Source organism: Haliotis rufescens, unplaced genomic scaffold (genome assembly GCF_023055435.1).
Source record: "Haliotis rufescens isolate VD_foot unplaced genomic scaffold, xgHalRufe1.0.p SCAF_15, whole genome shotgun sequence".
In the NCBI taxonomy this organism is placed as follows: domain Eukaryota; kingdom Metazoa; phylum Mollusca; class Gastropoda; order Lepetellida; family Haliotidae; genus Haliotis; species Haliotis rufescens.
In genome coordinates, this window is record NW_025963835.1 from 20,182,517 (window position 1) to 20,209,470 (window position 26,954).

General features: G+C 40.0%; 1 protein-coding gene across 1 annotated transcript; it reads right to left on the reverse strand.

The window, feature by feature from the left end:
- Positions 1-8,464: 8,464 nt before the first annotated feature.
- On the reverse strand, positions 8,465-26,229 carry LOC124135256. The gene is made up of 4 exons (XM_046500524.2): positions 25,941-26,229; positions 21,371-21,461; positions 12,925-13,113; positions 8,465-9,114 (listed from the first exon to the last, which is right to left on the reverse strand). Exons 1-4 carry the CDS (start codon positions 25,995-25,997, stop codon positions 8,654-8,656), a joined length of 798 nt encoding a protein of 265 aa, XP_046356480.2. The 5' UTR covers positions 25,998-26,229; the 3' UTR covers positions 8,465-8,653.
- Positions 26,230-26,954: the final 725 nt, after the last annotated feature.

The following is a 26,954-nucleotide window of genomic DNA, read 5'->3' on the forward strand; positions in this document are numbered from 1 at the left end:
AATTTATTTCCATTTTCTGATGATGATGAAGATGATATTCATATGTCAGAAATTCTTTTGGAAACCTGGGGCGGCCGCCCTCAGCAGTATTCCAGCTATATGACGGCGGTCTGTGAATAATCGAGTCTGGACCAGACAATCCAGTGATTAATATCATGAGCATCGACCCATGCAATTGGGAAACGATGACATTCATCAACCAAGTCAGCGGGCCTGACCACCCGTTCCCGTTAGTCACCTTTTAACGACAAGCATAGTCGCCTTTTACGGCAAGAATGGGTTGCTGAAGACCTGATCTTCACGGGTCCAAAATTAAATGACATTTTCTGTGTAATAGAGACAATGTGAAGTTTTGCAAAATCTATTTGACGACTATGATATCTTATGTCCCTTGAAACGATTTCTATGTTATTAAAAACAGTATGTCCCAAATTCTTTGGGGTGGCGGGGAAGTCTAGTGGTTAAAGCGATCACTCGTCACGCCAAATACACGGGTTCGATTCCCCACATGGGTTCAACGCCTGGTGTCCCCCGTCGTGATATTGCTTGAATATTGCTAAAGCTGGCATAAAACCATACTCACTCACCCAACTCTTCGGAGAGTTTGCGGCCAGTCTGATGAGTTGTCCCCCTTACACATTTTCCATGTAAACACAACGTGAACAAACGTTCACATCAACACTGAGGGTTTTCCATGCAAACAGAGAAACGAGTGGAATTGATATGCTTGAACGACAACTTATTTACATTCTTCAGGAATATGGCGATTCATGCAAATTTTGTTATGTGGAGAGTTCAATGCAAGGACTGGAAATCAGGAAGATTATATAATAATTGATTATGTTAATTATTTACCTATTGACAAGGGCTATAAACCCGATAACTTCTTATGCCCTCGATAGTCTTCAGATAAACAAATATGGCTTAAATTTATCAGATCTGTGTAAGATACAAAACGAACTGGGTTTCCTATGTCAGATATTTATTATTTTCATGTGATTATTCCTTTGTGTGGATTTCCCAAGTTCTTATACTCTTCCATCTTTCTTCCATCCCAGCCAAAATGGTCTGTTATCCTAGTAGGATACTATGGACGATTCTATATAAGAATCCTTCAATCCACACTTTCTGTAACGACGAATACAGAATTTAGAGTTTTTGTGTCCTCTGACAACGATCTCATACACACCAGTGTCGCTTGTGTCATGACGAGTGTGTAGGGCAATAATGGCATTCTTGCAGGTCTTTAATCGTGCTGCCGAAACTAACAGTGGAAACAGCTTACATAGTGCAGACCCAATAGGGAGGTTGTGTGTTCCTTCCATTGGTTTGTTTGAGATACAGCACAAACCTAGCGTCATTAGCTATGTGCAACTTGAGAGGCAGAAAAAGTTCAAAATATATTGGAATTGTTCAAGTAATGTACAAGCATGATATTTTGAGTAATTACCCAAAGTGGCTATGTTTATATGGACTGGAAGCTTTTCTTCGGTGTTTAGTGTTGCTGTTCGTGTATCCTCCGTTTATCCTCCGTTTAGGAGTCATGAACGGTGGCATGTCCTCAAAGAAATCTGCCAATAAGTTCAATTAAATATGTAATTCATTTGACACCCAAAGATTCAGCAAGAAATATATTGTTACCTAAATAGACCAAGCTAGGTCTATTTACGTAACAATATATTTCTTGCTGAATCTTTAGGAAAGCAGACGATCTTTTAGCCTAGTTTGACTGAATATTTTTTTCTGCCTGTGAAGCAATGTTTAAATAATCATCTAATTTTGCGCAAGTAATCCATCATTAAATCCATCTTCGAAAACAGATGTGTTATGTCGCAGTAATCCATCATTATTTGTTTGGTGGGCAAACGAGAAAAAGTGCATTACCGTGAAATATGTATACCTGCGCAGCCGACAGACAGAGAGACAGATATACATTATATTTGGTATTTATGGCGACATGACCCATTGTACATTTGGCACATTCAGTTTATTTGTTCAGTCACGTGATGTACAAGATATACAAAATCTATCCTACAGAATATGTGTTTCAACAATATGGCTAATGAACGTATAACAGCAGAGTTGATGGATTTAATAAGACTGACGATAAACTTCTTGTTTTCATGCATATTGTCAAATTTCGGAATGTGCATTTCTCTAAGATGTTCATATTTATCACATACCAATAATACATGAAATTCAACCTCATTCTCTCCTAATTCGCAGTTTTTACAGATACCCAGTTCAACAACTCTGAAGTCTGAATTTTTTACATTGAAATTGTTTAATGACACTCTGAATTTACATAATGTCAAGCGATTTATCATCTAACATGCTTCTCTGGTTCTTTAGCAGACTTGATATCATTGTTATGGCTGCAGAATCGCGAAGAAGATATACTTTCATGCCAGTTTTGACTGTAAGTACATGTCCTGAAACCTTTGTTTAAAAGAGTATAAGAACTTGGGAAATCCAAGCAAAGGAATAACCACAATTTCAAATTTTAAGGCGCTATTACTATATGTCCAAGTTATCTCCATTTAAAAAAAATAGTTACATTTGTTTATGATCAATTGATGAAAACACTCTCAATTCCCATCTGTTGCAAAAAGAATGTAATACATTCAATAGTTTCTGTACATCATTATCAGAGTATGAAAACATTATAATATCACCAGCAAATAGAAGTAACATTAAATCTATAATATCTGGTTTGAAAAACACACAATGGCATTCGTTATATATTTCCGTGACGAGTTCATTACATGGTAGTTTTAAATCTACATCTGTGATAACCTAGTTATTTTACTGTCTTTCGTCGACAGGTTTTATAGTCTAATTTTGTGTATCATTAATATAAACTTGATTTCCTCACGATATGGCCGATACAGCAGCGATGTGACTTTAAACATTAACACACTTACTCACTCTATAATGACCAACAACAACCAAAAACTGGACTTATACACACCTGGACATATACACCCCTGGCTCACACCACTAGATTTAAAGAAGCACCGTGTGTTGTGTTTTAATAGAAGCCTATAACGCAAATAATTTCTTTTTTTATGACTAGAAACAATTTTCCATGGCATCTTTTGATAAGAAGAAAACATTGTTTTTCTCTATTTACAAAATCGAAAGCATTTTTTAAATCTGCGAAGGCAAAATAAAACTGACCCTAGGTTTATATGAATGTTTGGAACATAAAACTAGCAATGTAAACATATTGTTATCCGTTGGATAGGGTGAGTGAGTATGGTTTTCCGCCGCTTTTAGCAATATTCCAGCAATATAGCGGTGGGGGACACCAGATATGGGCTTCAAACATTGTACCCATGTGGGGAATCGAACACGGATCTTTGGCGACACGAGCGATCGCTTTAACCACTAGACTACTCCACCACCCCCAAGAATTAGGACCATGTTTAATAATATTGATATTCCTCCTGAAAATCTTCCTAGAGATTTATAACGTTTTGAATTGCAACTAAAGATGTCATAGTCGTTAAATACATTTTGCAAAATATCATGCACATTGTTTCTATTACACAGAAAATGTCATTTTTGTTTCAGAAGATAAATCCTAAATACTCATTTTTTTATATTAAGCCGTTAATAATCCTTGAGCATACGGTGATAATCAATCTGTTGGAATCAACTTTGCTAAACACACCACAACATTTATTTGCTGGTTCCACAATCTGTTGTGCAGACATCTGGTTGTCAGATCCATCACAATGTGTGAAATCTGTATTAGAATTCAGGTTTTAGTACCTATACTTAACAGTTTGTCCAGAATCATGTCATCATCAGCGCTAGACTTAGTGTCCATGGAACCATTGCCCTATCTCTATCCATGTGACGTCTTTCAGCCTGGCGAATATCAGAGATTTCATGGTCTTATATAAACACTGTTTCATCGATAACCAGCTTGTCATAGCTCATATAGGAGACTTTTTTGTTACTCCTCTCTGCCATCATGACGGGAATTAATGTCGATCTAATCTGTCGCATTCGCTCATTATCACTAAATCAGTCTTCAAAAACAGATGGGTAATTTCCGACAGCATAATCGCCGTAATTCATCGTTGGTTGTTTTGTGTCCGCTATGTTGGTGGGCAAACGGGAAAAATGCATTACATGGCAATATGTATGTAATTAAGGATTGACCTTCACTTTGTGTGAGTTCATTGGAGTATGAACCTTCATAGAGTGAGGGCCAGACTGTATGAACGTCGGAGCTTGCAACGACGTTCATACAATGTTTGGCCCTCACTCTATGAGTCAATTCTTATAATTTTTTTATCACAATTTCTTACCTCAAAGGATGTAGGCCAAGATCTAAACACAATTTTATTTAGTGCGTGTGACTTCATGTTTACACTGACAGCCATACAACAACCAGCTATATCGCGGAGTAAAATAGTTCCTCAAAAAGAGAGGTGACATGGGCGTATGGATGCACAACTTGCTCTTCAGAAACATCTTAAGCAGCACGTGTGTTAAAATAATATCCTCATTAGATGAGAAAGGTCTGTAAAGAACTACCTCAGTAAGTCAGTCACAATGACAGCGCGTCGTAATACATTTACATCAAGTACAAGACGTCAAAATGGCCGACACGATAAACGTGACGGGAGAGATTTCCGAAGTTGTTAATGAACGTGTGGCGGTTACATGTGTAAGTCATCATTGATCAACTGGCCGATCATTGAAAGGTGAATAAAGATGCGTCAAACAGACACTAAGGTAAATTCACAGATTGCTGGAGACGGTCAATATCAGCCTAGGCACGGATTGAGTCGACACTACGATAGTTTAAATGTGCGTTTCATCGTTTGTTCATAAGGATAGACCGCAGCGAGGATGTTCGTGAACAATCATGCAGTCACGCTCTCTGACATTTCTCAGTGGATACTGAAACGCTGAGACCAAGAATAAAGGTTCTTAATGACCAGAAAGAACGCTTATGTGTGATTTCGTGCTAGGGAATTCCCAGGGGTTTCCCCAGGAATGTGGAAGTAGTCCGTCAGTGTTTACGTCATTTCAAGAACACGGTCTCGTGAAAACGTATGAACGTCAAACTGTGTCGTTCATACACTTATGAACGTCAATTTCGCGGTCATGTGACCGCTGTCTCGTCCAATGGAAAAGCCCTATATCGTGTAAACTTCAAATTAAAAAATTATATATGTATAATTGTAAAGCAGAGACATGTATTATGTGAGTTTATACCTTTGATTGACTATAATTAACTAATCAGAATCGAGTATTTACTCAAGTCAAGGTAAACTGGACAGTATTTCCTACGTTCGGTCTTGTAGCACTTCCGATATGGAGCTTTTCAGTTCAGCTCGTGTGTCCTCCAAAATGGTCAATGCGTTGTGTGTCATCTGGTCTTATCTTTGATTTTCTGCATGTGTTCTGTCTGTTTGGTTACACAATAGTTCAAATTTGATGTCTGAAGTTACATGTACCTGTGCCTTCAGTATCAGTTTTAAATCTACTTGTACTCGGCATTTTTATGGAATGGATTGTCATCCCTAGCGTGTTTACAAACCGATAGTTCCAAACATCAATTGTTTTATGCCACACTCAGTAATAGACAGCAATCTGTAACTATTCCTGTCCGGACCAGACGTTCCAGTGATTGACATCATGGGCATCGATCTACTCATTGAGCCTCGCAACCCTGTCCTTTTAGTGGATGAACTGTTTTTTTCTTATTCGGCCTCCTCGGGTCCCAAAAAATAAAACTGAAATATACACCATGGGTGTAATTGGAGAAATGAAGAATCTTACTCTGACACAGATATTTGATGTAATCAAACCACAACATGGGTAGAATATCATGCTTGATATCTTGTTTCAGTGTTAGTGATGGGCGGGAGGATGTCTGACCAGATTAGATGTGAGTACCCTGGAAGATTCCCCGTCCTTGACTTCCGGATGCAGGTTCAGTTTGTCGGATCTGTTAGATCAGAACTGACATCAGGTGATCAGATGCATTCATGGGGTTCTATTTCAAACATTGATTATGGAAAATAGAGTGATCCTGGTGATAAGTCAGACCCAGTCTTCAGCCGGGAACCAAGGCAGTGGACTGAGTGTATGTGTTGCTACATGCCCCATCCACAGGCAGCAGCTGTGTCTCCCGGTGTGCCATAATAACACTGTCCTCACTGACCTCCTACTCTGTTAGTTATTAAAGCTGCTGATAACACAGTATTTACCACTGTTACATATGTCGCTTTTGATAGACCCATGTGGGGCATAATGTGTGTTGGTATTCCCTCCATGGCGATTCGTCATGGAGGAGAACTGATAGGTGTCAACTTTATCACAGGATCAACGACAGTCTGTCGAAAAAGCCACGTTGAAAATGTTGTGCAATCGTCTTGTATTGATTGTGCTACCGATCGTGCTTGTGTAGTTACTTCTGTGGTTACTCTGTCGATCGATCGTCTATGCTCGATTAGTTAACATGAATATTTATGAAAGAAGATGTGTGAATTGACTATTTGTAGTGTAGGTTCTACTAAATATAATACAGCTGATATTGTGTCCATGTTGTGGCAACCCATGCTTTAGTCTTTAATGAACCCACTTTTATGATACCTAGTGACCTGTCGATCTGTTCTCACACCTGTAACAGTTGTGTTGTATACATGTGTGTAAGTCGTCTTCATGTATTGGCTGACCTTTTTCTGTGAATGCAGTTATTGCGAAAAACGTTCATCATCGTCTGAATGTGCACATAAGTGATTTGTATGTATGTTTTACTGTGTCTTCTTTTTCTGGATTTTCATATGCCTTTCCTCAAAGACAAAATATGACACGTTGTACCTTGTGCACACCCAAATCAAATCAATTAAGGATTGAAGTATTTGTTGTCGTTCATCAGCTGATGAAGACAGTGCCTCATGAGAGCAAATTCCGTGATGCGCGAAACGAACTATATTAACGCGGTTGTCGTGACGTCGTGATGTCGTCCGTCCCAAACATTCCATTTGGAGTGACATCCCTTGATTTTACAAACTGCTGAAAATGGCGGCTACGGCAATGTTATCCGCTTGAAATAAAGGTTGCGCCCACTAAAGTTGGCATTGGAAAGACATCCAGAACCGGCTGATGCTGAAAATGGATTGATAATAACTTTCTGTGAAATTTGGGTGTGTGGTTGAGTCATACTACGGCTGTTGATGACGGGGACTACCGCTTAGAGCAGCGCGGTGGGATTTCCCCGAAGCAATACACGACGGTGTGGAGCTCAGTGATTTCTTTTGGTAAGTCGGGCATTCTCTGTTCAGCTTCGAATGGACGCCTCATTTCGGTGACCCGACATAAACATGATCTGTCCAGCTTCAAAGCCTGCATCATTCATAGCCTGAATCGTTGTCTCTCTCAGTTTTCCCTATTGATTTTTAATGTTATTTTTTAGACATTGAGGAATTCCCCTAAAGTAGTTCTGTATGTCTCCGCCCGATTGACAACGTAATCACATGACATACTTACGTTCATCGGGAAATTAATGACACTCAGCTTGGCCACCCTCTTCTGTCAATATTCACGTTTGTCACCTGATATTAAGTTCAATGTTGTCTAGTTGTTGAATCGTTCGCTCGTCAAACCATAGACCCGGGGTTCGATTCCCCACATGGGTACAATGTGTGAAGCCTATTTCTGGTGTCCCCCGCCGTGATGGTGCTGGAATATTGCTAATAGCCACGTGTAATCATACTCACTCACTCAAGCTCAATCTTGTTATAATCTGCTGAGATAAATACTGCAAGAATACTTTCATCAAATTAATGTGTACAAGGCACAAAGAAGCTGAGATATATTTTTTTATTACTTCTTTGTGTCTTTATCTATCGCGTAGTTGTCCATTTTTCAATCACGAAAGTTGAAACTACTTAATTTCGTTTATCCGACATACTTGTTAATCCGCCATAATCATATGCAACCAACCATGTCGGATTTACCGGACTTGACTGTGCATAGCCACGTGTGCGTGCGTGTGTGTGTGTGTGTGTGTGTGTGTGTGTGTGGTAACCTGCACTTATGCCGCTTTTATAGTGTTAAATAAGTTATGTGTATACAACATTTTTTAGTATGTAACGAGTCGCCCAATACGATATTTGTGTTTATACCGGCATGCAGACAGTTGTACATCTTCGTCTTTTCTCAACACTTAATATATTCAAGTATCCTAACCCAGGCAAATATAACAATATGACCCAAAGTTGATTTACGGTCATTCGTGAGGTACAAGCTCACTCACTATTCCCATATACTTGGAAAAGTGAGAAATAACAATAGGTTCAAATGTACTGATATATCATATAATATCGTAGAACTAACATCGATTTATTTTCGTTCTTTTCATAATTGTACATGTGCAGGACTATCGTCAAGTGTAAGATAAATTGCATCAATTGTATCAGCTTGTCGACTGATAAACTTTTTTCAAACACTTTAGCAAGTGGTCGTTTTCGGTCCTCACTACATAAAATCCTCCGTCAAACACATATCGCATTCACTGGAAGGTGAACGAAAGTTATAGTCAATATGTTTGTTACTGTCCTGTCCTGTGTACACTGTCGGGGTTTAAGGAATAATTTACCATTTATCTAGTACCTCATGTGAGCTACTGCTCTCGGAATAGCCACATAGCATGGTTCCTCTTGAAGGCGCTAACACTAACGTGATTAATCACAATAGGACTACTTGGTGCCGATTCAATAAACGTCTGGTGTCCAACAATTTGTCCCTTGCCTACAGAGATGACGTCTTTCTTCCAACTGAGCCAAAATGGCCTATACTCATGGCAGGATAGTATGGACGATTCTTTGTAAGAATCTATAAGTGGACAGAAGAAGCAACGACGAATACAGGAAAAAGTGTTTGTCCATCCTCCGACAATGATCTCATAGGCATCAGTGTCGGTTGTGTTGGGACGAGTGTGTAGGGCAATGTTGGCGTCGTGACAAGCCTTTACCAGAAACACAATGGACGAAGTACCACCGGTTATCTTCCTTAACCTACTCGCTGGTATCTGTTGGAAGGTGTAGGTGTTGAGAAATGGACTGTAGACTTTAACATAGGGTCCTGGAAAAGGAAGACAAAAACCATTAACAGCTGATTAAGTTTTCGTTGTTCAGATTGTTGCCCCATTGACTCGGGCGATACACGATGCAGTCGACAACCGTTTCTATTATTTTCATCAATGCGTTCATAAATCAAATACAACATACTACTGATTTAAGATTTGGGCCTCATCTCCTGAACCGAAAAGCCACACAAAAGTCATATTGAAAGTGTGTAAACATCTGGTGTCATCCCTGGATTTCAGTGATCTATTCATATATATTTCGCCGCTATTTAAGAATTGACCTTCACTTTGTGTTAGTTCATTGGAATATGAAGCTTCATAGAGTGAGGGCCAAATTGTATGAACGTCGGAGCTTGCGCGAAAATGTTATTAAATGTTATTAAAAGTGGCTGAAAAACTTGTGAAATGACACCTCTGTCATGTGAACCACATCCGTGGTCTTGTCGATAGAGTGTGTGCCCTGTGCGATACCCTGGACGGGTCATACCCAAAGAGGTTTTCTTACGCTGCCTTGCGCACGACATTAAGGGGATAAAACAAGGACGGATTGGCTCGGAGTCAGTGTGATGATCTGAGTAGGGTATCCATGTTAAACTGCCATATGGTGTCACACATACTGTATTGTAAACCTATAGAAAGTGTGTTTTGTTTTGTGATTGGCTAATTTGGGTCACATGACCAAATATCAAAGGGTGAAAATATTATTTGAATTCCCTGAAGCAGGGGACCGAATCACTGTGTAGGAAATAGAGATTACTACAGGACTGTCTGTCAGATACCATTGATCTTACGAGTTGTTTCAAAACGTATCTAACGAGCGAAGCGAGTTAGATACGCTTTGTAACAACGAGTTGTAAGATCAATGGTATCTGACAGGCACGAATGCAGTAATCTCTTTCTCTCACACCCCAAAATAGCACCTTTTTAGCATCGAACCGATGAATTTGTCATGATTGCAGTAGCGCATTATACACGACACCACTGTCATAAGGGACGTCATCCTATGTGCTGCTTACTACTCATAAATAATGTTACCCGACACAAAAAGGTTTCCGTCATATCTGGATTATCAAGGCGATGATGAAAATGCAAAGTAGACAAAAACAAAGAACAGGCTGGGTGCCAAGTTGAAAGTTTACACCTCAAAGAAATTACCAAATATGTACAACAATGTTTACTTCCGTATGACCTCACTACCGGTGACCGACTTTCACAAAATGGCGTGTTCACTGACAACAACAGTACGCGGGATTTCCAGGGGAGGAATTTTGTTGATTGAGGGATCGTATACACATAAATGGGTCACGTAAGTAATCAGAAGCATTCTGACAATCTGCGTACTGTTATTTGTTTACCATGTTTTCCAATGTAACAAAGAGAATTAGTCAGAAATGCAGATAACTACCGTCATCGTTGTGCGTGATTTAGCGTCAGTCATGGCGCCACACATGACGGAAACTTTTGTAAACGGCTTCTGTTGAATTTACCACATCATTGTAATGTATATATGTGTATTTCCATAATTAGTGCAACGATACTCTTACCATGAATATTCTCAAACGCGTGATCGAGCCAATGTATGCAACAATTAGACGAAAGTACCTCTAAAAATGCTACACAGTGTTAAATCTGAATTTTGCTTTGTTTACATTTCAGCAAGTACAGTTTTCCGAGCACAGTTTTCGTTTCCATACCTAACTTATTTCGCATGATTTCATCTAGATAATTTGCATTGGTGACAAAGACCATTTATCCATAATTTCGAAAATGTATGAGGAATTCATGAAATATACTTGATCGAATAGGCGTCTCATAACCGGCATTTTGTAAACACAATCCAATATGGCGGAACGTACACTTCGGCGTTCGTGTATGCGTATTTTCCAAAACATTCTAAACGATTCTAGGCTTCCCAGCGACGTTTCAGAATTATCAGTAGTGATTTGATACCGGTGATCGCTAATATGCTAATTTTCTACTTTGATTATTCGAGTAAAAAATATCCGATATTTAGATTTCTAAACACACAGTAAATATTTATATAACGCCGTGAATTGTGATTTGGCGAGATTTACAATGTACCTAATTTTCAGAAGTCACTTTCAGTAATTTTGAATTGCCTAAAATGACAGTAAATGATAAACAGAAAGAGGAATTCAAAACTGTGAAGTGTATTATTCTGCGTGATGTATTTTGAATTATATTCGATTTCGAAGTGGGGGTTGAAGAGGAGGGACATATGTGTCGCTGTGGCATCCAGGGGGTTTACACTCTGAAAAAACAATTATGTTGACATAGCAACAGATAATGTAACTGATAATAATAACAAACAAACTCGCAGACGATTTCGAGTTTGTTTATTTTTATTATTAATTATACGGTGAACATTCGACTGAAGCACCAGCAACTTATGAATGACTTACACTCAGGAAAGTAGTCCGTCATCATTACCAAAATCACAAACACCATAGCAACAACAGAACGTTCGATGTTGACGCCTCACAACCGAGTAAGTACGAGGTGTTAAAGAGTGCGCATGTTTTTTTCTAAATAAAACAATAGGTTTACAATATCGATAAATACTATGTGTGTGTCTATTTCCGGGATTTTATCGAGTATTTGCATCTTGGAGATTTTCATTCGAGCCCCTCAAACTAACGCTCTCGGGTCTCGAGATGAATTTCCAAGATGCAAATACTCGAGAAATAGACACACACATAGTATTTATCTTCTAATTATAACATTTGTAGCACAGGTGAGGGAGATGGGTATTATGGAGTATAACGACCCGTTCAGGATGATACCACCTATAGTACGACGTGTTTGTGTGTGTGTGCGCGCGCGTGTGTGTGTGTGTGTGTGTGTGTGTGTGTGTGCGTGTGTGCGAGCGCACCATATTGAAGTGCTGGGTATAATTTCTTCAATCAAATATCTTATAGCTTTATGTTTGTTGCAATCATAAGGAATATCTGCTAAGCGTAGGGTCTGCTGTACGATACTGGTTTTATCCTAGTGAGTAAGTACGGTTTTACGCCGCTTTTAGCAATATTCCAGCAATATCACGGCGGGGGACACCAGAAATGGGCTTCACACATTGTATCGAACCCGGGTCTACGGCGTGACGAGCGAACGCTTTAACCACTAGGCTACCCGACCGCCCGGTTTTATCCTAAGCTTATAAATCACTATCAAAATACCCTTTCCAGATCAAATAGAAATGTCTGCATAAACATAATCGATTGTACAATTCCGACTAAATCATGAGCATGTGTTTATGGTTTTGTATGGTTTGTTTGTTGTTAACGCCGCACTCAGCAATGTTCCAGCTATATGACGGCGGTCTGTAAATAATCGAGTCTGGACCAGACAATCCAGTGATTGACATCATGAACATCGATCCACGCAATTGGGACCGATGACATGCATCAACTAAGTCAGCGAGCCTGACCACCCGATCCCGTTAGTCGCCTTTTACGACAAGCATAATCGCCTTTTACGGCAAGCAAGGGTTGCTGAAGACCTATTCTACCCCGGATCTTCACGGGCCGCATGTGTTTATGAATCTCTATCAAATAGTCATGATACCATACCAGGTGTTAACGAAAAAGTGAACGTATCCTGCCCCGCCAGTGGCACCTGTCACAAACACATGCAGAGGCAAGTCAATTGTTCACCCTCAACAAACACGGGAACATATGGTACAAATCAGAATGGGGAGTTGCTTCGGACATCATTTTTGTCACTGATGCATCGATTTTGGAAATGTCCTAGACATGTCTAAAATGTTTGTCAAGTAAAGGATTTACCAGAGCAGTTAACCGAGGGTGTCGACCAGCTGCCGTTCTTCATACAGGTGTTGTTGACATTGAGGACGTCTCGAGGCACATCTAGATAGTTGCTTTGGCAGGTACAAGACCGAGTTCCTCCTATCAGTTTGGATCCGTAAATGCAGGTTGCGTTTGGAACATGTGCTTCAGAACATACATAGACACCAACTGTGGAGAACATCATAAATAGACGTTATCACGCGAGCGTGTTTGGGGATGGTGAATATCCTGTATAAGAAATAAACATTGTATTTTGCGAGTCTTTTAACCTCTCTATCATATAATGTCTCTATCATATAATTCTGTGCTCTAAAATCTCTTCCCATCTCTCAGACATTGCCTGAACACTGCAATCGTTCCTAGAAAGTGCGCATTAATATATGCTACGTCAGAGGGTAAGTGATGTGTCAGTCGGACAGAGACAGAAGCCAATATAGTTCTAACTGAAACCTGTTTCCTATACAGTGGTGTAACTACATTTATGCCAAACAACAATTGCCTATACAAATTGTTTTACTTGCCTTTCGCGGCAATCCATCAGTATGTCCGATAGGGTAATTGCCAATTAATAAAAGGAAGCTGCTCTTACCCTGGTCTATGAGACGTCACGGCCACCGTCAGACGTTGTTGACAGTCGGCCTGTCCTGTCATAGCGTTACGATGTGCAGTCACATGTACACACAGCGACAAAACGAAACAAGGTAACAAGCCGAACATGTTTCGGCCTAATCCAACTGTTTTAATTTGTGGAAAAGGTTACAAGCACAATTTTGGGTAACTGATCTCGCTTGGCTTGTGTCGTCGCAAAAAAATTTCGAAAATTTATATCTCCAAAACTTGTAAAATGCCTTTGCAACACGTCACATTTATAATTCTAGAAACCCATTTGTCAAAGGTAAAGATATTTACAAAATTGAATATGCTGTTCTCATGGGTACATAAAAAGGAAGAACAAATGTAAAATCTTTCGAAAACTCAAAATTTGAACTATGTCGCCCATGGGCGAGAATATTTTCCTTTGCTCAAAACTCATGTTTTTCTTTAACAATATACATAAAGATTTGCCTACAAGCAACATGACACATGATTAAACTCATTTTAACCTACTTTAACTAATTTGTGGCGTTATCATAATATTTCGCCCATGTTTTGGTCAGTCCCTTTAAGCATTAACTAATTGTGTGCAAAGTATAGTGTATCATGTGAAACATACTTAATATTATATCATTGCATTACTATTTAAAATGTACCTTTGGTTGGATGTTACCTTTATAGAAGTTTTAAAAGTTTTACCTTTGTACATATTGTAACGATCTTTAATGAACTCTTTAATGACCTCTTGTTCCAAAAGGTTGGACAACCACGTGATGCCGAAAATGCTTGGAAAAAGTTCATTTAAAATAAATCAGGTTTTACTCATCCTGGCGTTGAAAGAATTAATGGACTCTCCTTGGAGCTTAGTCACAAACACGAGTCTAAAGAAGACGATACTTTTGGAATAGGCCTGTACTTGTCACCGAGTAACATGCAACTTAAGCTTGGTAAGTGGTAGGTTATAATAATATAATTGTTGTTGCTACCGATAAACAAACATTAGGTTTCAATTCAGATCTTAACACTGTATTTATAATGCAACCAAACACAGGCAAAACAGCAATAGTCAAGCCACAGTCATCTACTGTAATTAAGTCAAAAACAGAAGTGCAACAGCCACATGTTGAGTTTCAAAATCAACATATCGATGAAAAAACAGCGCTTATAGTAGGTTGAGTCACAGGATTTGGATAAATAGTCTTTAGCAGTTACATACAACAGTGACTGCCCACAAGTTTTGACTGACTAAGCCAAGTGGCGGTCTTGGCTAATAAATTCAAGAGCCAGGATATAATACTCCCTATTACTCCCTGCAGACGCGGCTTTCCCTGCAATCTTCGCTAGTGATTCTCCTAATGCCTTTAAGTGCTAATTTATCCACTCTCTTACACCATCCTTATCACCAGGATGTGTGCCATCGCCTGTACCCCCAGTTAACGCGAGAGTCAAAGTTGATATGATAAATCCCAATGCGGTTGAAATACTGGTAAAGGTTATCCCTTGTTCTTTGAACAATGTTTTAATTCTTTCGGCCAGTGTAGTATCATCATTGAGGACTTGATCAACAGCTTCTTGAATTCGACTGATTTGTGAGCGGGGTGCTTCTCTATTAGTGGTGGAAGCAGCTTCCAAGTGGGCTGATCTTTCATCTTCTAAGTTACGCAATATTTCTGCAACACTGTGTCTACTGAATTCACCTGTCTGTGTAAGTTTTGTTTTCTTATAAGCTATATTATTGTCAAGTTCATCTAGCTTGGCTATATTGTTGATGAGTGATCCCCATAGTGTTTGCATTGCCTTGTCAAGACCTCGTAGTTCTCTAATACAGTACTCCAAGGATAGTCCCTGAAATGTGGAAATATCATAGGTTGCCAAGATTTCTTCGAGACCATCAGAGGCATCCTTTGCGTGTTGTGGTACGTCTTCAAAATTATCTTGATCTGTGGCAGCCGCCGTTGCACCAAGTTCAGTCCGCACAGTCTGAGGAACCTAAGTAGTCTTTGCAGAAAGTTTTGCTTGTGAGTTGTCATAGTCTACAAGACCGAATTCATTACGAATAATGTTGATGCCGCCACAACACCCAGCTATTGTAGACAATGCTAGGGGTTTATGAGTACGAGAATTCATAAGATCAGTATCTGGTGAGCCACGCAGTCACAATATTCCTTTACTATCTATTGTAAACTGGAATAGTCACGACCAACAGGAGTAACGTATTTTTTGTTTTCTTTTAAGACATCGTAATAATCAATAATAATATAAATTCAAAGAGACTGCGTCTGGGTGATGATAATGATGATAATACCATCCTAGAAGATAAGGCTGTTGCATGCTGATGAATTGGGTAACCGGTTCTATATTCCGCTTGTCTTTGAATTACTAGATAGTCACATGCCCTTCTATCAAGGTGATAGGGTAGAATATAAAATCACTTTTAATGACTACCACATAGTAATCAAACCCACTGAAGGTGAGTGTAGCTATTCCATTGATAATATCTTACTGGAGTAACAGATATGATAACAGATCCTGAATTAGCCTGACAAATTCGTAACCAGTATAGTGGAAGTTTAGCCATTTTGTATGATCGCATGTTTTGACTCCAAAAGATTTCCAGAGACAAAAGTGATACAACGTGGAATATCCATCCAACGTGCCTGCTAGATCATTGAAGGGTATTTTAATGTTGTTCAAGGAAGCTTCTGAACCATTTTCAAGAGATACCAAGGCATTCTACAACCCCAAGATTACAAAAGTAGAATTGACTGTCGGGTGTGTGCCTAATCAACTATATAGTCAAGGTATCAACAGCAGGATGAGATTAAAAACTCCCTTCTATATGACGAAGCCCAGAAGTTAACGCGATTGCAAACAGCTGGCTCTTGGGGATGTATCACTGGGTGAATTCCTCACTTCGAAGTATGCGGTATGGCTCGACATGAGGACCACAGATGATGGTTTGTTTTTGGTTTGTTGTTTAACCCCGCACTCAGCAATATTCAAGCTATATGACTGGACCAGACAGCCCAGTGATTAATATCATGAGCATCGATCCACGCAATTGGGATCGATGACATGCATCAACCAAGTAGCGAGCCTGACCACCCGATCCCATTAGTCGCCTTTTATGACAAGCATAGTCACCTTTTACGGGAAGCATGGGTTGCTGAAGACCTATTCTACCCCGGAATCTTCACGGGTCCCACAGATGGTGACCAACTACACGGTAGTGGGGGGAGAAAAGAGAATGCTAGTGTTTTGTTTATTTGTTTGTTTAATGCCACACTCGGCAATATTCCAGCTATATGACGTCTGTCTGTTAATAATCGAGTCTGGACCAGACAATTTGGATCGAGGACAGGCATCAACCAAGTCAGCGAGCCTGACCACTCGATCCCATTAGTTGCCTCTTACGACAAACATAGTTGCCTTTTATGGCAAGCATTGGTTGCTGAAGACCTGTTCTATCCCGGATCTTCAGGGTCAAGAATGCTACTGAGGATGTTACTCTATAGATAATGATGAAGGCAAAAAACGGCTGGTAAATTAAACATATATTTGTACGTGATTATGGTTGCGCAACTTAATATACAAAATGGAAGATTATGCAAGTGATATAGTAATAATCTTTTACCTTAAGAACAGCACTGCGCTATCATCTGCGGCAAAATGGGTATTTTCTTGATATTTTACAAAGTCAATATCACAATTTTTTCGCCAATATTATTATTTTGTGCCCGACTATAAACGTTAATAAAACATACCTAGCAAGAGATTGGGTAATGAAATGTCCCAGGGTGCACAAAGTTGATCCGGGGGATTGTTTACAAGACTTTTTATGAGTATGTCACGAAAAATTCAAAGGAGAATCAACCCTTTTCGTAATAGACCACTGTAGTGCGAGTAAAGAACTTACCCAAAAGAAAGATATGCTTTCATATTTAGCATTCTCCGGATGACTTATGGATAATACCGTTTGGGTGCTTACTCAAAAATACAACTCTGTCCTGAAAGATCTCAGAGAGCAGACCAAATGGGTTGCCCTGTTTCATTGCAAAGACCGAAATTTGAGGAATGTCTATGCGTAAAGGATGTTATTACTACCAAGCTCGAGCAAGATAAAGTCAGAAAACTGTTAGCGGAAACGAAGCACTCTAAACTTGTATAAAAAAACTGACCAATCAGCTGCTTAGGCAATTGCTTAGCAAGATTTAGCAAATGCTCAGCAAATTTGAACAACTGTTTAGCAAACTTTAGCAATTGTTTAGCAAATTTTAGCAACTGCTTAGCAATTTTTTTTGCAACTGCTCAGCAAATTTTAGCAACTGCTTAGCAATGTTTTTGCAACTGCTTAGCAAACTTTAGCAACTGTTTAGCAAATTTTAGCAATTGCTTAGCAAACTTTAGCAACTGTTTAGCAAATTTTAGCAACTGCTTAGCAATTTTATTTGCAACTGCTCAGCAAATTTTAGCAACTGCTTAGCAAATTGTAGCAACTGCTTAGCAAACTTTAGCAACTGTTTAGCAAATTTTAGCAACTGCTTAGCAAACTTTAGCAACTGCTTAAACTGCGGTAAATTGAACACTAGCAACCATTTATGTAATAATGTGGTTGGAAGTCCTGATGCTGTTCTAACAGTTTCAGGCTGTATAGGATATTTCATATTGTGGCCAAGTCAAGTTGTAAGTATTTGTACATATAAGTTAGATATTTAAGATGTTTCATTTTAGCTTTAAACTTTACAAACAGTACCCTACAAACACACCCCTTACAACATGGAAACAGCACGTTGTGTGGGGTGTACTGTCTCTACATGCTGACCTATCGCGTGCGTGGGTGGACTTTTAATCAAGTGTTAGATACGTTGGACTGGAAGGACACCGCCAAGAATGATGCCATGGTATTAGCATGGTTTCATACCAAAGTGTCTACCTCCGTTCCTGTGGATGAGATGCCTGCCTTTCGACTGAGTGGCCAGACGCGTACCCTACATCAAAAGAACCAACCTTTCTGCCCTTATTGACCTGACACTTGTTCACTGAACCTACGATCACCTGACTGTCAACGTTCCTGTTTCAGGAGTGTACATACGTTCACTGCGTTTTAGGAATGTACATACGTTCACACCCTAGTGGTAAAAAAGACAAAAAAATCATGTTCACAAAAATCACAGGGACGCCACTAATCCTGTGGCTTTTGTTTTGTTGTGTTGTGTTGTGTGAGTGGGGGATTAAAAAGTTGAACAAACATAAGTGTTGTGTTGTCTTTTTTTAGGATCGGAATCGCCACCACCACCACCAACAACAACCCACCTCCCTCCACCACCACCCCTTCTTTGTATTTTTTTATTTTGATCTTTATTGTACGAGCGCTTCTATGGGTTCCCCCTCCTCCCCGGAAACGGATGTCCCGTCCTCTTCGAGGTGCGCACGCCTCCCGGAAACGGACATGTGGCCATATTGGATGCGCACGCCACCGGAAACGGATGTGCCGCCATCTTGGATGCGCGCTCATGACCAACAATACCCTCTTCACACATGCGCAGAACCACTTTCGGTCCTGTAATCCTGAGCGGTCCTCTAAGCATCGGTCCCGGCGACCTACAATGTATTCTACCCCGACAAGCCAGGGATCCAGGCGACCTACAATGTATTCTACCCCGACAAGCATGGGATACTGGGGACCTACAATGTATACTACCCCGACAAGCATGGTATTCTGGCGACCTACAATGTATTCTACCCCGACAAGCATGGGATCCTGGCGACCTACAATGTATTCTACCCAGACATGCATGGGACACTTGGGACCTACAATGTATTCTACCCCGACAAGCATGGGATCCAGGCGACCTACAATGTATTCTACCCAGACATGCATGGGACACTTGGGACCTACAATGTATTCTACCCCGACAAGCATGGGATCCAGGCGACCTACAATGTATTCTACCCAGACATGGATGGGACACTTGGGACCTACAATGTATTCTACCCCGACAAGCATGGGATCCTGGGGGCAGACAATGTATACTACCCCGACAAGCATGGGACCCTGGCGACCTACAATGTTTTCTACCCCGACAAGCATGGGATCCTGGCGACCTACAATGTATTCTACCCCGACAAGCATGGGACCCTGGCAACCTACAATGTATTCTACCCCGACAAGCATGGGACCCTGGCAACCTACAATGTATTCTACCCCGACAAGCATGGGATCCTGGGGACCTACAATGTATTCTACCCCGACAAGCATGGGATCCTGGCGACCTACAATGTATTCTACCCAGACATACATGGGACACTTGGGACCTACAATGTATTCTACCCCGACAAGCATGGGATCCAGGCGACCTACAATGTATTCTACCCAGATATGCATGGGACATTTGGGACCTACAATGTATTCTACCCCGACAAGCATGGGATCCTGGGGGCAGACAATGTATTCTACCCCAACAAACATGGGATCCAGGCGACCTACAATGTATTCTACCCAGACATGCATGGGACCCTGGCGACCTACAATGTATTCTACCCCGACAAGCATGGGACCCTGGCAACCTACAATGTATTCTACCCCGACAAGCATGGGACCCTGGCAACCTACAATGTATTCTACCCCGACAAGCATGGGATCCTGGGGACCTACAATGTATTCTACCCCGACAAGCATGGGATCCTGGCGACCTACAATGTATTCTACCCCGACAAGCATGGGATCCTAGCGACCTACAATGTATTCTACCCAGACATGCATGGGACACTTGGGACCTACAATGTATTCTACCCCGACAAGCATGGGATCCAGGCGACCTACAATGTATTCTACCCCGACAAGCATGGGATCCAGGCGACCTACAATGTATTCTACCCAGACATGCATGGGACACTTGGGACCTACAATGTATTCTACCCCGACAAGCATGGTATCCTGGGGGCAGACAATGTATTCTACCCCGACAAGCATGGAATCCTGGCGACCTACAATGTATTCTACCCCGACAAGCATGGGACCCTGGCGACCTACAATGTATTCTACCCCGACAAGCATGGCATCCTGGCGACCTACAATGTATTCTACCCCGACAAGCATGGGACCCTGGCGACCTACAATGTATTCTACCCCGACAAGCAAGGCATCCTGGCGACCTACAATGTATTCTACCCCGACAAGCATGGGATCCTGGCGACCTACAATGTGTTCTACCCCGACAAGCATGGGATCCTGGCGACCTACAATGTATTCTACCCCAACAAGCATGGGATTCTGGGGATCTACAATGTATTCTACCCCGACAAGCAATGGATCCTGGCGACCTACAATATATTCTACCCCGACAAGCATGGGATCCTGGCGACCTACAATGTATTCTACCCAGACAAGCTTGTCATAAGAGGAAACTAAATGTATCGGGAGGTCAGGCTCAGTGAAGTGGTTTATTGCATGTTATCGCATCTCAATTGGGTGGATCGATGCGCATAGTGCCAATCATTGGATTGTCTGGTCAGGACTAGTTACCTGCCGCCGTCATCTTGTTGCAACGTGGTTGAGTGCGGCGTTAGACAACAAACAAAGAAGCAAAACATAAAGAACAGAAGTTATCCATGAATTCCCTTTACCTGCAACGAGCATGGGTACATGATATGCGAATTGGCATATTTCCGTCACTTCAAAAAGGCCTAATTGTATATGGACTTAAACGCATACAGGCAGACTTTCTACGCGCATGTATGACTAACTCAATATGATCACATCTTGAACTGATACCATTGTAAATAAACGGTGGTGCTGAAACTTGGTTTAGGTTATTGAATAAGTGCTTACCCTCCGTACACATTACCGCTTTTGTCACACGATGCACACTACATCGCCTCCCAGGGGGACAGGCGTGATCTGCACATGGGCCCATCAGTTCCTTTGGAAGAGATATATAAGTTGTTTTAGAAAAACAATCTCTGGGATCGCATCGACAATATTCAGGATCAAGCATTTCCTAAATGATTTAGTAATTGTTTTATGTATTGGTTTGTGATAGGTACTAGTTGATAGGGATTCATAAACTCATACTCATGATATATTTGGAATCGTACAATGGACTGCTATCAGGAGAATTTTCTTACGCATATCAAAAGGTTTTCGCCGCTTTTCGTACGTAAAAGCACGCAATGGGTTGAAAGTAACACGATTAAAAAGTCGTTGACCACTGGTTGGCATCAAGATGACTGCTAATCACAGACGTTTCTGAATGGAGTGGATTCGGCGTTATTGCATCATTGGCACTAACGAACGCCGAGGTTGAGTTTGGAGTATGAAGTTTCGGTCTACCATACACCATATCAGTGCATGGCGGTGGCACAGTTCGGAGCTGGCAGCAACTTCAATAGACTGTCAATCATGCTCATGCGTCAGTTTAAGCCAACTAAAGATAGATTTCTGGGGTCAAACGATGCCTGTGAGCTTATGTGCCACCGGCTCGTGCAATTCCGACACCCTATATCCATTACGCCTCACTGGGATTAGATGCATAACTTTCCCCAAACCCAAGCTGTCGAGACCAGTCTGTGCGTTAGGCATCACAATAAGGTAGATGAGTGAGTGATTTAAAATTTACCGTCGCATCGGCATTATTTCAGCCATATAGCGACGAGACCAAGTTATTATATTTACAATTCAGATATTTATGCAAAGTTTTATTTGAAAACAAGTTGTGAAACATATTTGAGCACACTATATTTAGAGACAATTTATGAAACATATTTGAGCAGAACAATATTATATATACAGTTTTAAAACACGGGCTACCAAAGCTAGGCGACCTCGCTCGGGATCATGGGGACTTACAGTACCTCTGCTTCCTGTATGATAAGGTAAATGAGGTAAATCAAAGTCATATTAATATGGTTTAGCTGCAGGACCAGGCAAATCAACTCTCAAATAAATGCAACATCCACTTGGTATAAAACTTAGCTTGTTCTTGTCTCTTGTTGTGTGACATATTTCTTTTTAAAATAATAAACATATACAACTTGTCTTCAACACTGCTTCTGTTTTTACAAATTAATTCTTTGCCACGTTCTTGACAAGCTCTCGGTGCCTGATCAAGTTAAATTCTTCATAGAAAATCATTGACGACTGATCTGGGTTTGTGTTTTTCAAGGATGTTGGTTATGTTCAAATTGTTCTAGATTTGGTAATGATTATGATGAAAATGAGTTTCACATTCACTTGTAGATTGGTTTTGCTGGAGACATAATGTCTTTTTGACTGTTTTTCAACTTTCGATGAGACATTACCAAACATTAAAACATATTTTTGATGACAATCAGTCAGAATGAACTGATCTGAATCTGTATTGATGTTTGTTTGTTGATTTAAGGAAAATTTCATATCTAAAGAATAGCAGGTGTCAACCTACCTAAGAAATCCATCTAAATATATTATATTACATATTACGAAATACTTGTCACAGCATATGTATGTTTTTCTCTGATTCGGAAAATGAAACATATACTACTCGCACTAATGTCCTACAGACATGCGGAGGACCCATACGCAATAAAACAATGATATCTTTTTAATCATCAACATTCATGATTTTAACGTGCAATTATATTGTGAAAAAGGTTTCACTTTCGATATTTTATTTGTATCTAATTTACTTTTTTGAGCAGTTAACTGTAAAAACAAATCACCTTGGACTCATGAATCGAAATGAAAAAACTAACTGAATTCTAACTGTGTTTTATTATGTTTCAATGCAGTTATTTGACTGGATGGAATGCAGTCCCTTTGTTCAAATAATTTAGTCATGACAGGTTTCATTTTTTTCTGGAAGATGTATGACCTGTATGCAAACAAGAAAAACATTTATATGATTTTTTTAACTTATATTTTTCTTAAATTCAGAGGTCTTTTAGCATTGCATACATATATAAAAACTCTTTGCTTCTGAGATTTGGCGCTGAATGTAGGCCTCTGAGCAGGACTCGCTTGCACAGAACAATCATAGCAACAATCGATCTTAGGCGGCTACAATCGATCTAAGGCGGCCACAATCGATCTTAGGCGGCTATAGTCGATCTTAGGCAGCTACAATCGTTCTTAAGCGGCTACAATCGATCTTAGGCGGCTACAATCGATCTAAGGCGGCCACAATCGATCTTAGGCGGCTATAGTCGATCTTAGGCAGCTACAATCGTTCTTAAGCGGCTACAATCGATCTTAGGCGGCTATAGTCGATCTTAGGCAGCTACAATCGTTCTTAAGCGGCTACAATCGATCTTAGGCGGCTACAATCGATCAAAGGCGGCCACAATCGATCTTAGGCGATCTCAGATTCTTTACAATCACCATACAATTGTCCTATTCCGCTTGCACAAACCGATCTTAGCGCGATTGATAGACGGCTTGGATTTAAGATCGCGATCTTAGCCAAAACTGAAATCTTCAATGGAGGAGGTACGAATATCTTAAACTCGACTCCTGTCTACAGTTGTCTGCAAACGCGCAACGCTTGCTGCGCATACAATAAGTGGAACCGGTACCGACACACAACATGACCTCCCTCCATCGTACCTTGTACAGTTTCAAGAAAAGTCCAAATTATTTGAGGAAAACGATTACTAGAATGATAGCATTATTTTTTTTCGGCATTGATACTGTCGTGATTTAGGAATTGTTTGATATTGCAACAAGAGAAATAACTACTCATGTTTTATTAAAGTGTGAAAATACGAATACATTCATTCAAAAATTTGGCTCTGGATTTAGTGACATACTTCTTATGAAAATTAGAATAAAAAATAACAATACGTCGTAGTAACATAACACGTAAATGTATGATCGTCATCGATTTGAGGGAGCTTTTCGTAAAATCCTAAATATATCCTTCATGTTTTCGTTTCGTCGCTATAACAAAGGATGTTATGAATACATTTCAAAACAGAAAGACGGGGGAATACATGGGCGGAAAATAAGAATAATAAATAATAGCTTGAGAAAGCAGTTGTGTTATATATATTCTCTGGGTATTAATTATATTTTAAAATATTTTTAAAAAGTGTGTATTTTACTTTTGCTTTTCATGGGATATTTTACACTTTTTCTAATGTCTCATCATGTGTATTTACTTGTTTGATGAATACTTGTAATTTGTTCTTTTAAATTCATATATTTAAACCTCTCTTCCCCGCCCACTCAATTTTAGATTTTAACATGAATGATTTTGCACTTCAACTTGTATTTATTTATGAATTAATTTAGTGATAAACTAAAGACAAACAAGCATGAAATACTCACATCCCCCGCCAATATGACATGTCGGGTGTGTGCAATACATGAGCTCCTGTGAACTATGTTCACTGGGCCTTTTTGTAAAGAAATATAGTACGGTTTTCAAGATCTGCTCCGGAAACGAGGACTACCGCCATTTTCAGTCTAAATCAAAGTCGTTGCCATCGAAACTCGAAAAATATATTTGTTTTAAATCCCAAACTATCAAAATGCACCAGTTCACCACTAGATCTATCTTTGTGCAAAGTTTGGTGAAGAAATATGGTACGGTTTTCAAGATCTGCTCCGGAAACGAGGAGTACCGCCATTTTCAGTCTAAATCAAAGTCGTTGCCATGGAAACTCGAAAAATAAATTTTTTTTAAATCCCAAACTATCAAAATGCACCAGTTCACCACTAGATCTATCTATGTGCCAAGTTTGGTGAATAAATATGGTACGGTTTTCAAGATCTGCTCCGGAAACGGACGGACGGAAGGACGGCCGGACGGACGGACAGCACCCATTCCTATATCCCCCTTCCACTTCGTGGCGGGGGATAATAACTGAAACTAATGTGACCAATCCGGACCAATTGTAAGTCTTGATTGTAGCTCACGATGATCTTAGCCTACAATCGCGTTTTGCAAGTGGATGGCGATTGTAGCCGAAGCCTAAGTTCGCGATCTTAAGGATTTACAATAGTTGTAGCGCTAAGATCGCTTTGTGCAAGTGGACCCAGGTCTCGACATATCCCTTGTGACATTGTGTGAGCAAGCCCAATCACATGTTCCAGATTTCCAAATGAAAAATAATAGTTTAAGTTATGATTCATTTATCATTAAAACAAACTGTTAATGAGAGGGGAAATAATTACCGCTTTGATTTATTAACAATTATTTTCAATTAAAGTAAACTAACGATGTGTCTTTCAGAGTATTGGTTTAAAGTGCACCAGATATAAAACGTAGGCAATGTGGTAACTGTTGACAATGTGTTTATAGATATTCAAATGAATTCTAACTACCATGTCGTTCTATATTATGTATGCAAAACAACAACAACATGAATCATCTTTAAGTATATAAAGACATATATATAAAGTATCAAGTATAAACATTTACCTTTGGCCACTGAGAAATATCACTATGTTTCCACCCCGGTTTTTCCACAAGGTCCATTGGTGCTGTATTACTGTCTTTCTCGTGCAGATGGCACAAATAAAGGGTAGGTTCGAATCCGAAGGACGAACAATCGGAATGAGACAGACATTCCACTGCACAGTCACGTTCGACAAAAACCCTTTCTTCAATGACGCCATACAGGTTGTTTTCCAAGTAATGGTCATCAGTTGTGAGGCCTGCTTCATTGATGCAAAGTAAACGAATTGCTGGGATAAAAGTTACTGTCACGAGCAACATCATACGAGCCATATTCAACGAGCAGAGAAAATGAATGCAATTGATCTCTGTTACGAGGGCTGCTATAATTTTAATGCTGCCTTTTCAGAGTTAGTTGGTCCATATCGATTTTTCAGTGTCTGGCGCTGACTATTAACTATTCATTGCCTTACCTTGGCGCTCCTGTGCGTGTCACTTCTGAGAATTTATGTGAAAATGATCCCAGCAATGGTATATACAATAGTGTAGCTGTAGCTCACATGGATATGTACTAAACAGTGTATCAAGTGACTTGATTTATCTATTTCCAGTTTAACTTGACACAAATTGTGATAAAAAGACATCTGTGAACTATTACGCCACTGTCAATACAATTAAAACTACAGAAAGGAAGGGCACACTAAGAATGTGCTTCTCACATAATACCAACATGTATGAGGGAAATCGAAACCAGGTTTTCGGGTGGACTAGCTTCCACATTAACCACAAGGCTACCACGTTGTTCTATATCATGTATGGTAAATACAACTACTTGAATCATCTGGAAGTATACAAAGACATATAATATATATATGACAGAAGTATAAACATTTACCTTTGGCCACTGAGAAATATCACTATGTTTCCACCCCGGTTTTTCCACAAGGTCAATTGGTGCTGTATTACTGTCTTTCTTGTGCAGATGGCACAAATAAAGGGTAGGTTCGAATCCGAATGACAAACAATCGGAATGAGACA